The 13,087-nt window shown below is 37.5% G+C and overlaps 1 protein-coding gene across 1 annotated transcript in view; it reads right to left on the bottom strand.

Annotated features, from left to right (window-relative positions):
- The window catches only part of Ube3a (ubiquitin protein ligase E3A), a 253,225-nt gene that overhangs the window by 101,715 nt on the left and 138,423 nt on the right, over nucleotides 1-13,087 (bottom strand). The window contains exon 5 of the mRNA XM_090394318.1: nucleotides 3,035-3,240. Coding sequence (XP_090250444.1) covers nucleotides 3,035-3,240 — 206 coding nt within the window. The remainder of the gene's footprint in view (nucleotides 1-3,034; nucleotides 3,241-13,087) is intronic.

Genomic DNA, 13,087 nt, shown 5'->3' with positions numbered 1-13,087 from the left:
AATTATGAATTCCCAACTTCTACACTACTTTTAACTTGAAGCCACCCAGCTAACAAACGACCACCAGTATGGATTCCACTGCAGCCTATCAACAGGAGATCTACTCACATATATCCCCCATTGCTGAACAAATGCCATGGAGAAGTTTGGCAGATCTCAAGTGATCTGCCAAAATTGATATCTCCAAAGCTTTTGACTGGGTTTGGCAAAAAGGCTTACTGAACGAACTCCCATCATTTGGTCTGTCTCAGGACTTCTGCAGTTGGATTGCAAGCTTTGTCTGGATGAACACTATGTGTGATGGTAGATGGGTCCTCATTCTCTCACCGTTTGGCCAATGCCAGATTTCCACAAGGATCTGTTCTTTCACCAACCCTCTTCCTTCTATATATCAATGACCTACTTCAGCCGACCTCCAACCCAATACACGGTTTTGCAGATGACAGCACATTGCACTCCTCCTTTTCATTTGATAAACCTTACTCTACACACAACTCACCTCAACCTACAGAACATCAACCAGCACTGCCCTCGATTCTGTTCTCTAAGGCATCTTCCAATGGGGTTCAGATAATCATCAATTTCAATGCTAGTAAAACTCAGTTCTGTTCTTATTTTTCACAAAAACATAACCATTTTCTCAGTGTTACTATTGACAACACTCAAATTTTCTCTTCTTGGAATTACCCTGACTCAAGTCTCTCCTGGCATAAACACATCACAACCACTACATCCTCAGATTCCAAAAAACTAGATTTTCTCTATCACTCAAGACATTACTTCACCTCTGACAGCTGTTAACCTTATACAAATCACAAATCTGCGCAGCTATTGAATACTGCTCTCGCATTTGGAGTGAGGGCCCAAAGTGCTCCCTTAAAATGCGTGGCTCAATACAAAGGAGAGCAATTAGATTGATTAATGATCCATACCTTCACTCCTCCCACTTTTGCACAGATGTTTAGTTTCTGCAATATGTGTATAAATATTTCCATGACAAATGTTCATTTGAAATAGCATCAATAATTCCACCACTTAGTAATAGGCCCATTGGATCATGTGCAGACTTATCAATATCCCTTCACAGTACACCTTAAAACCCACAGAACAAGTATGTTTTCCTCCTCTTTCATATACCTGCTACTGCTGTACTGTAGAACATTCTTCCCCTGATGATGCATTTCCCAAGGAATGCAATATACAGGCTTTTAAATCAAATGTAAATGAGAAAGGTTGATCAACCAATCTCTTGTGTATGAGAAGAAGAAAAACCTATTCGCTGATGATGCAAAGATAGGTAAGGGCAATCAGGAGCGTTGCTGATATGCAGTACTTGCGCAGAATGATTTGAAAAGACTGGAATTGTGGGCATGTGAAAAGGGCTGTCATTTCAATGTATAAATGTAAGGTGTGATTATGCTGAAAGTTTATTTTTCACTTGGTTAGACTATAATAAATTTAGTTTAATCCTTTATCCAAGTGTCAGCAAACAAAGTTTGCACTTGAAAATATCTTCAGGATTAGGGTAAGGTAGTACAACACCAGGCAACTCATAGCAAAGGTGGATCAAGCTAACATCACTCCTATCTCAGTATCTCCCATAATGCAAAACACGTCTCCTTGCGGATATGTATAATGTTATGCATTAAGGGAAGGGCCACTACCCAGACTAGTTTCGACCTTTATTGAGGTCTCTTCAGCGGGAGCCAGGCCCAGAAGTGGAGATACCAGGCAGAAGCAATGGCGAGGTCATCTTTACCTATTAAATTACTCTGGATTTAGAGAAAGACGTTGAAAGTTTATTTTTCACTTGGTTAGACTATAATAAATTTAGTTTAATCCTTTATCCAAGTGTGAGCAAACAAAGTTTGCACCTGAAAATATCTTCGGGACTGGGGTAAGGTAGTAGTAGTACAACACCGCGCAACTCGTAGCAAAGGTGAACCAAGCTAACATCACTTCTATCTCATGTGTTATGGGAGATATTGAGATAGGAGTGATGTCAGCTTGGTGTGATTAGATGTCCAATGTCTTATTATATTGTGGGATTATGCTTGAAGAAACTGATGAGGTTAGAGACCTTACAGTTTTAGTAGACAGAAAGTTGAAGTTCAAAGGTCATATAGCAAAAATTGTAAATACAACTCAGAGAATAATGGCAAAACTGAAACGAACTTTGACACGTAAAGATAATGAAGTCATTTTACCTCTTTGCAAGGCCTTGATAATAACTCTGTTGGACTATTGCATGTAAGTCTGTTCTCCTGGTTTCCATGGTGATTCTCATACAGTAGAGAGAGAAAGGAGAATGTCAAAAATGATATTAGGATTGTGGAATACTGATTATGAAGACAGATTAAGAATTTGTAGGCTGCCGACACTAGCAAACAAGAGAAAGAGGGCTGATATAGGAGTAAAACTTACCAACATCTGAAAGGGTTATGCAGAATTTTGGTAGATGAAATTTTTCATTTTATGGAGGGTGGGAAAAAAGACATGAGAGCATCTATGGAAGTTGAGAATGAATGCTGTCGAGAAGAGGGTTAGGACTAGATTTTTCTCTCAGAGTAGTGTGGGATTTGAATGGACTGCCTTTGGATGTTGTGTGTGCAAGCAGTGTGAATGAATTTAAGAACAGGATGACAGCTTGTGTGATTAGTATGGCCTCCCTTGATGAATTCCTGATTCCCTGGAGGTCTCTGTTAATAATATTGTAATGTCCAAACTGGAGAAATGAGGTCCTAGACAGACAGGGATGGAGGCAACAAATCCAGGAAATCAAGGCTCGATCTGGGTTGTATGAAGAATTGTTGTTCTTAGAAATATAATCTGATTATGGTATTGCACAAATATGCAAAATCTTGCAATAAGAAAATTTTACTATTTTGAAATAATTACTTCATGAAAAGAATCTGATATTAATTCAACCATAAAGCATAAAAATAGCTGTAAGACATGTAGTAAGATTTCAGAATACTTTGTATCCTTTAACAAACAGAACATATTTATTCAAAATTTTAACAGTTCTACTTACTGGATTCCAGTCAATGAGATCATGGAAGGTACCTTTCTTGCCCATTAGCTTCCTGTATACCACCATTGGAAAATGTACATCAAGTATGATATTATTATAAATAGCTAAGCCAAGAATAATTCCAATCAGGGTAAACTGTCCATCACTTTCAAAGGATGTTGGATTAAACCAGTATGTTTCTGTTTCAGGATTCAGTGTAAACATTGCTATTAACAATAATATTTGTAGATTACCTTTTTGACTTTCAACAGATAAAGTACATTTTAATAGAATGAAATAGAATGATATACTACATTACTCAAATATCTGTAGTTTATAGCAATTCAGGTTGAAATTTCAGGAATAAGAGCTATGTGGAACTGGAATGAAAATAAACAATTTATAAACTAATTAAATATTTCACATGCCAATGCTTCACTAGCTCAAGCTAGGATTATCAAAGGCACTTTAAAGTCACTGAAAAGACTGTGAATGAAATGACCTGAAAAAAAGGACATTCACATATGTAGTGGGTAACAGTGGCGTTCTTCTGTGATTTCTGCTGATAGGAGGATGGTTAGTGGGCCAAAATTTGAGTAGCCTATGTAGTAACCTGGCTTTCTTCTAAGGAATGCTGTGGTAGTCCAATTATAGATTGCCTATATTGAATATACTTTTTATGTTCTTTTCTCTCTCTCTCTCTCTCTTTTTTTTTTTAACCATGGGTGGTCTATCCTGTCTATCCATGTCCAAAATACTGAATCCCACATAACAGGGGGATACTGTAGACATAAGGGAAAGAGAGGACTTTTTCCACAGGTTAGACTGTTCTAATTTGTGCTAATTTAGAAGTGAGTTTAAATCTCTCTGTTGAATCTTTAATACAGGGTAGGGATATGGTGCATGAAAATGTATTTTTTGTTGTTGTGCCAATTGGTTCAAATGATGTATGTACAGCATGTCATTCCAGATGCAGTGCAGGTCCTGATTGTGAAATAAGCTCTGCTCCAGAAGCTAAAGTTTTGAAAATTCCACGTTTTTCAGCAGGATGGAGACACAAAGGGGCATGTCAGTATCTGCCTGTATGTGTGTATGGTCTTATGACAGACAAACATTTGGTACAAATGATGTATAATATAGTCTACTGATTCTGATGATGAAATCTGCTCTGGAAACTAAAGTTTTGAAAATTGCAAGTTTTTGAGAGGGATGGTCATGTGAAGTGGCATGCAGTTATCTGCAAGTGTGGGTGTGGCAGATTAAATTTATGTAACTAACGATTATATATTATTACTTAACTTCATATTATTTATGAAGTCATTTAATTAAATATTTTGAAATATCATCATCATCAAATTCCTATCATGTACCCTCAAGGAGAGTACAGAATATGATAGTACTACATGAAAAATTTACATCATTACTATTTCCTCCAAATCGGTCTGTTACTTGTCAAGACACCAATATTATCAGATCTTATATTACTAATGTCTAAGTCACTTTGTACCGTATCAATCCACCTATATCCTGGTCTTCCTCTGGGTCATTCCCCTGCCAACCTGGCAGAGAACACTTGTGTTGCTAATCTTTCCTTGCCCATTCTGTTTAAGTGACCATACCACCTGAGATTAGCTCTGCTAACGCATTCCTGGATGCCGACAATGTCAAGTTATTTCCTAATATCCTCGTTTTTAATCTAATATTGCGATTGATGCCATCCATGCCTCTAATCTATCATATCTGCAGTCTCTAGTCTTTGGTCAAGTGTTTTTACTTCTCAAGTGATATTGCCATTGATGCCATCTGTTCACGCCTCTAATCTTTTTCAGGACTCTCATATCTGCGGTCTCTAGTCTTTGGCTAAGTGTTTTACTTCTAACACAGCTCTCAGATCCATAAGTTAAAACTGGTTTGAACACTGTCTTGTATACAGCTAATTTAGCGTTCCGACTAATTTCTCTCTTATTCCATATGAATTTATTCAATTGACTTCCTACCATGCCAGCTTTGTTGATTCTGTTGTCTATGTCCATATTTAATATAACATCTTCGCTAAGAATCGTGCCTAAGTAGCTGAAATGTTTGACTTGTTTCACAGGTTCTCCATTCACAACGCACTTGACATTTTCAATGATTCTGCCTATTTTCATTGTCTTCGTCTTTTTATTGCTGACCTTCATACCATATCTATTACAACAGTTATTCATTTTAGTCAGGGAATCTTGCAGACTTATTGCGGATTTATTTAGAAGTATAACATCGTCCACATAAAGCAAAGAGCTGACATTAACATCTCCAATTTTGATAACAGGTTTAATACCACTTTCCTTCATAATGTTATCCATATATAATGAATAACAGAGGGGATAATGGACATCCTTGTCTCACACCAGATTTAACATTATGAAGTTATTCTAACTGCTGACTTACAACTCAAATAAAGACTAAGTATTGCTCGATATAATGCCTCATTGACACCATATAACTGTAGTGTATTGAATAACTTCTTTCTTGGCACCTTGTCATATGCCTTTTCCAGATCGACAAAACTTAAATACAGATTTTTGTTATATTCCCATGCTTTCTCAACTATTTGTCTTAAAGTGAAAATCTGATTCTGACATCCTCTATATGGCCCTGAATCCAGCCTGTTCTTCACCAAGATTCCCTACCACAATTTTTCTTAGCCATTTATATTTGCATAAATCTTACCAGGAACGCTCGGTAGAGAAATACCTCTGTAATTCTCACATTAAGTTTTATTCCCCTTTTTATATATGGGTACTACGAGAGCTCTACTCCAATCATCTGGAATTCGTCCTTCTGTCCCGGCCTTCTGAACTATGCAGTGCAGTTACTGAAAGACTTTTATACCACCATACTTCAGCATTTGTAACCAAATATTAATAACTCCTGCTGCCTTTCCACATTTCAAGCCTTTGATGGTTTTTTTTTACTTCAAGTATGGATATGTATTCCTGACTGTATGCCTGTTGAGTGATTTTTTATCACTGTGCTATCACTGCTAGTTTCATTTAGCAATTTTTTGAAGTAATACTTCAAGGATATTTTTTTCTCCAATTTTCATGTCACCTTTATCATCTCTAACTCCTGTTACAGCATGCTTTCCTCTATTTCTAAGCTTCTTCAACAACCTCCAGAATATTTTGCCACCTTCTTGATATTTATTTTCTATGTTTTTGGCAAAGTGCTACCATGTCTTCTTTTTGCTAGTTTTACACAGTGTTTAGCTTTCTTACTTTTGTCTCTGTATTCTCTAAGAGCACAAGCCGACTTATTTGCCAGGAACTTTTGATATGCTTCCTTCTTTTCCTTCACTGCCTCTTTAACTTCCGGTGTCCACCATGGAGTTCTGATTTTTTTATCCTTGCAGACAACCTCACCACATGCCTCTCTGGCTGAATCAATCAGGGTTTTCTTCAAGGCTTGCCAGTGAATCTCCAAGGTTTGGTTCCTGTTCTCAAACTCTTTCATTTTTTCTTCAATAATCTTTGTGTATTTTAGTCTACAGTTCACATCTGAGAGCTGCACAACTTTTATTCGCTTCAAAACTTTCTTACATGTTATTCTTTTCAATATGAAATTCAATTTTATCTTGCTCAAGACTAAATAGTGATCACTTCCAATTTCAAATCCTTTGTACACTCTAGTGTCCTGCACCAGGGAGAAAACTTCACTATCAACAACAATAACATAGTGAATGAGACTTTCTTATTCCTTGCCTCTTTTCTACATGTGAATTTTATTTTGAAATAATTAATATTTGATATCAAAATTTGATCTCAAAATATCTCCATATTTTGATATAGTTAATTATTAACTAACTATTTCAAGAGCTAGTTAAGAAAAGGTGTTGGAAGAATCATGGGGATTATCTCATATTTTGGTTGGCTTGAACTATGAAGAGAGAGTGTGTGTGTGTGTGTGAGAGAGAGAGAGATGGGAAACTAGTTTGAAATATGCTATCCAAGGAAGATGACCTAGTGGTTGGTAGCTTAACTGTAGAAATTACCCAAACCATGAGATCATCATTTTTAATATTCAAAAATAAATAATCATAGAAGACACGGTGGTTATCAGAATTATGGAAAGATACAAAGGCAAAAAAAATGAAAGCAACAAAAGTATGCCAAGGAAATTTTGAGCTGGAAACAGATCATAAAGAGGAGATTCAAGGTGTAGCAAAGATTATTAAATAAATGTTCGATTTGGGATCAGCTCCAAGCATTTGGAACTGTAGAAATTACCCAAACCATGAGATCATTGTTCTTGATCTCCATATCACCTATTTTTACAGAACAGGATATATCAAAACATTCAAATTATTGAGGAATAAGTCTGAACTTTTCCAGATGCTAGATACATACAATATTTAAAGAAACTATATAAATATACTGGTGTCTAAAAACCTAAGGATAAACTACATTTCTACCTGCAGATGAAAAAAATTTTCATGACTACAGCTAAATTTGGATATAAATTTATTGCCAGCATACTAATAGGTTATATTACACAAAAAAAAATGTGTAATGAATTTCGTTCAAATTAAATTGCCATACGTTTTTAGCAAAAGTAACAAATTTCCTAAGAACATAGTTAAGGAATTAATGTACAGTACTTACAGAAAACTATACAGAGACATCATCATCATCAAATTCCTGACATGTACCCTCAAGGGGTGTACAGGATATGATAGTACTACTACATGAAAAATTTATATCATTACTAACTTCCTATCTACAATTTTCTTCCAAATCAGTCTATTACTTGTCAAGACTCCAATATTATCATTATCAGATCTTATATTTCTATTGTCTAAAGCACATTGTACAGTATCAATCCACCTATATCTTGGTCTTCCTCTGGGTCATTTTCCTGCCATCCTGGCAGAGAACACTTGTTTTGCTAATCTTTCCTTGCCCATTCTGTTTAAGTGACCATACCACCTGAGTTTAGCTCTGCTAACGCATTCCTGGATGCCGACAATGTCAAGTTATTTCCTAATATCCTCGTTTTTAATCTAATATTGCGATTGATGCCATCCACGCCTCTAATCTATCATATCTGCAGTCTCTAGTCTTTGGTCAAGTGTTTTTACTTCTGACCCAGCTCTCAGATCCATAAGATAAAACTGGTTTGAACACTGTCTTGCATACAGCTAATTTAATGTTCCAACTAATTTCTCTCTTATTCCATATGAATTTATTCATTTGACTTCCTACCATACCAGTTTTGTTGATTCTGTTGTCTATTTCCATATTTAATTTACCATCTTCATTAAAAATCGTGCCTAAGTAGCTGAAATGTTTTACTTGTTCCACAGGTTCCCCGTTCACAGCACAGCTGACATTTTCAACAATTCTACCTATTTTCGTTGTCTTTGTCTTTTTAATGCTGACCTTCATACCTCATCTATTACAAAAGTTATTCAATTTAGTCAGGGAATCTTGCAAACTTGAAGTGGATTTATTCAGAAGTATAACATCATCCGCATAAAGCAAAGAGCTGACATTAACATCTCCAATTTTGATAACAGGCTTAATACCACTTTCCTTCATAATATGATCCATATAGATAATGAATAACAGAGGGGATAATGTACATCCTTGTCTCATACCAGATTTAACATTAAACCATCTTCCTGTACATCCCTCAATTCTGACTGCCAACTTACAACTCAAATACAGACTAAGTATTGCTTGATATAATGCCCCATTGACACCATATAACTGTAGCGTTTTGAATAGCTTCTCTCTTGGTACCTTGTCATGTGCCTTTTCCAGATCGACAAAACTTAAATACAGATCTTTGTAACATTCACATGCTTTCTCGACTATTTGTTGTAAAGTGAAGATCTGATCCTGACAGCCTCTATTTGGCATAATCTAGCTTGTTTTTCACCAAGCTTTTCTTCCACAATTCTTCTCAACATTTTCTCAAGTATACTTGCATAGATCTTGCCAGGAACACTCATTAGGGAAACATCTCTGTAATTCTCACATTAAGTTTTATTTCCCTTTTTATATATGGGTACTATTAGAGCTCTACTCCAATCATCGGGAATTCGTCCTTCTGTCCAGGTTTTCTGAACTATGCAGTACAGCCACTGTAAGACTTTTATACCATACTTCAGCATTTCTGGTCAAATATCATCTACTCCTGCTGCCTTTCCACATTTCAAGCCTTTGATGGCATTTTCTACTTCAAGTATGGATATGTATTCTTGAATGCATGCCTGTTGAGTGATTTTTTATCACTGTACTACGACTGCTAGTTTCATTTAGCAAATTTTTGAAGTAATACTCCATACTTCGAGGATATCTTTTTCTTCTGTTTTCATGTCACCTTTATCATCTCTAACTCCTTCTACAGCACTCTTTCCTCCATTTCTAAGCTTCTTCAACAACCTCCAGAATATCTTACCACCTTCTTGATATTTATTTTCCATGTTTTTGCCAAAGTCCTCCCATGACTTTTGTTTACCTAGTTTTAAACAGTGTTTCGCTTTCTTACATTTGTGTCTGTATTCTCTAAGAGCAAAAGCTGACTTATTTGCCAGGAACTTTTGATATGATTTCTTCTTTTCCTTCACTGCCTCTTTAACTTCCTGTGTCCACCATGGAGTTCTGATTTTTCCATCCTTGCAGACAACCTCACCACATGCCTCTCTGGCTGAATCAATCAGGGTTTTCTTCAAGGCTTGGTTCCTGTTCTCAAACTCTTTCATTTTTTCTTCAATAATCTTTGTGTATGTTAGTCTACAGTTCACATCTGAGAGCTGCTCAATTTTTATTCACTTTAAAACTTTCTTACATGTTATTCTTTTCAATATGAAATTCAATTTTTCCTGCTCAAGACTAAATGGTGATCACTTCCAATTTCAAATCCTCTATACACTCTGGTGTCCTGCACCAGAGAGAAAACATCACTATCAACAATAACCTAGTCAATGAGACTTTCCTTATTCCTTGCTGCTTCTCTCCATGTGAATTTGTGCACATTTTTATGTTGGAACATGGTGTTAGTAATAACCAGTCCATGTCCTGAGCAGAAAACCAACAGGCATTTGCCATTATTATTAGCTTTACAGCAACATTTCAGTATTTAACATGTCCACCCAGAACGTCATTGCTGCTTTCACAATGGTGTAACATGCTTAGCACCAAGTGATTCAAGAGTTCTTGAGGCAAACTGGCCCACTCCTCCTTCAGAGCAAGTATAAGGCCTTGTTTGTTTTCTGGAGGAGGAATTTTGAGCAGCAATGCACCTCTGCATTGCATCCCAAACGTGTTCTATGGGATTGAAATATCCTCAGTTTCCATAAGTATCTCACCTGCTCGTGTACAATGTATTGTGGCAATGTTATCAGTAAAAATGTATTCTTCGCCTGCAGTACCAATGGACAATCGAACATGACATTGAAGACCTTTGTTGCAATATCATTCACCAGTCATAGTTCCTTTTACCAGCACTTGTAGCTTGGCATGCCTCTCCACACCATTATCCCATACGTGTGTAGAGGCTTAAGTGCTGAGAGGACATCATGTTGGAGGCTTCATGGATTTTTTACAACACTCAAAAAGAATTAAAATAGAATTTAATACTTCCTATATTTCGTCCTAGTCACTAGGACATCTACGGGGATTACAAAAACAATTAATGTAACATATACACAAATAACAAACAATACTAAGTCCTATCTAGGTAGAGCGCCCTCTAAGGGCAGTAGTAGGTGGCCTGGAATGTAAGGTGGGAACTCTGGTTATAAGTGTTTCCCAAATCTTTGGAAGCTTAATGCAACCATATTTATTGAGATTTGGTTGGTTTTTGAGAGCTGCTGCTTCTAAGAAAAGTCTCTCTTTCTTGAATTTCCTGTGGTGGAGCATGGTGGTTTTCTTCCATGATACCCTGTGGGTGGTGTCCAAAACATGGTCAGCCAAGCCTGAATGGCCATAGTTCTGTTTGAAGATGTAAGACTTGTGTTCCTCTAGACGGATGGATGCTGATCTGCCTGTCTGTCCAAAGTACGCAAGCTTACAGGAACAGGGTACTTTGTAAACTCCAGACAGAGAGAGAGAGAGAGGAGGGAGCTGATCTTTCGTAGAACGGATAAGGATAGCAAGTTTGCTGTGGGACTTATATGCTGTGTGTAGGTTGTACTGTTTTAGTATCTTGGTTATTTTTTCGGATGTGCCACGGATGTAGGGTATGGTGATGGCATTTTTAAAATCTTGTTGACGAGAAGGACGGGGAATGGGGGAGGAGTTGATTATTTTTTTGATACTGTGATCGCTGCAGCCATTGGAGAGGAAAGTGCTGTGTATGTGGTTAAGCTCAGTAGTGAGGGCAGTTCCACTGGAACAAACATTTTGGGATCTCTTGGTAAGAGTTTTAATAATGCCATATTGTTGAGAGGGGTGGTGGTGGTGGTGGGAGAGTTTGTGAATGTATCTGCCTGTGTGTGTGGGTTTTCTGTATACGGCGAAGGTAAGTGTATCATTAGGCAGGCGTGTGACTAAGGTGTCTAAGGAAGGGTAAACAATTGTCCTTTTCCTTTTCCATAGTGAACTGGATTCTTGGATGTAGACTATTGAGATGACTGAGGAAGGAGCCTAACGTGCCTGGGCCATGAGACCAAATAGAGAACACATCATCTACATATCTTAGCCATATAGAAGGTTTGAGTGGGGCTGAGTCTATGGCTCGTATTTTGAAATCCTCCATATAGAAATTGGCAAGGGGGGGTGAGAGGGGGGAACCCAAGGCAGTTCCCTCTATCTGCTTGTAGATTTTGTTGTTCCAAGAGAAATACCCAGAGTTAATGGCAAAGGAAAAGAGATCTAAGATGTCAGAGCGAAAAACGTTTTCTAAGAGAGATAAGGTGTCAATTAAGGGAATATTGGTAAACAAAGAGGAGATATCAAAGCTTACCAATATGTCTGTCTTCTGAAGATTTGGGAAACACTCATCACCAGAGTTCCCACCTTACATTCCAGGCCACTTACTACTGCCCTTAGAGGGCACTCTACCTAGATAGGACTTTAGTGTCACCCACGTGGTTGGGCTTAGTATTGTTTGTTATTTGTGTATATGTTACATTAATTGTTTTTGTAATCCCCGTAAATGTCCTAGTGACTAGGATGAAATATAGGAAGTATTAAATTCTATTTTAATTCTTTTTGAGTGTTGTAAAAAATCCATTAAGCCTCCAACATGACACCATTATCCCAGCACCGCTGTATCTATCCATTTCAAGAACATTCTCACGATATGGTAAGCAGTACCATTCAAGGCAGATGAAGTGTCATCTAGAATTGGAGGAAGGGTTAAAATGACTCATCTGTAAAGAGTATATTAGCTCATTGGTATGGTGTCCAATTTCATGGATACAACACCACTGAAAATGTACTCTATGATGAGCTGTGAATAAAGGAATACAGACTAACTACAGGCCTTCACGCATATGTTGGCGGAGCTGTGTGAGGAGAAGGGAGTGGAGTTTGTGGATGTATGGCATGTGTTTGAGGGAAGAATGAAATTATACAGGTGTGATGGGTTGCATTTTAATGGCTTTGGAGTGAGTGTGCTGGATGAAAGTATAGCGTGCGAAATACAGCGTGTGATGCGTGCCAGAGATCAGAAGGGAGAGATGAAGAGAAAAATCAGGAGAGTGGTACTGAAGAGACAGCAGTGCTTGGCAGTGGAAATATTAGTGGTGTGAGAGAGGAAAAGAGAGAATGGGAATACAAGAGGAACAGGGAAACAGGGGGGGGGAGCTTGGGTGGACAGGGAGACATGGCATAGAGAGAGTGAATGCGTGTATGAAGATGGAGTATATTGCAATGTGGGTGGAGAAGTGGAGACTGAGAAGGTATATGTATGGTAAGCAGTGATAAAGGTGATTTGGCAGGTGTAGTGGGGAAATCACAACCAACATATGGCTTGGATAGGACTGGCTATAGACCTAGAAATGAACTGTTGTGTTTGTTTACAAATGCCAGAGGTATCAGAAATAAAGGGGATGAAATGGTTTCAGTGATCGAGTTTATTCGC

Source organism: Typopeltis vanoorti, chromosome 6 (genome assembly GCF_054136105.1).
Source record: "Typopeltis vanoorti isolate ZY-2024b chromosome 6, IOZ_Tvanoo_1.0, whole genome shotgun sequence".
NCBI classification, from domain to species: Eukaryota; Metazoa; Arthropoda; class Arachnida; order Uropygi; family Thelyphonidae; genus Typopeltis; species Typopeltis vanoorti.
The sequence above is the reverse complement of the archived record's forward strand: the minus strand, read 5'-3'. Positions and strand labels throughout refer to the sequence as shown.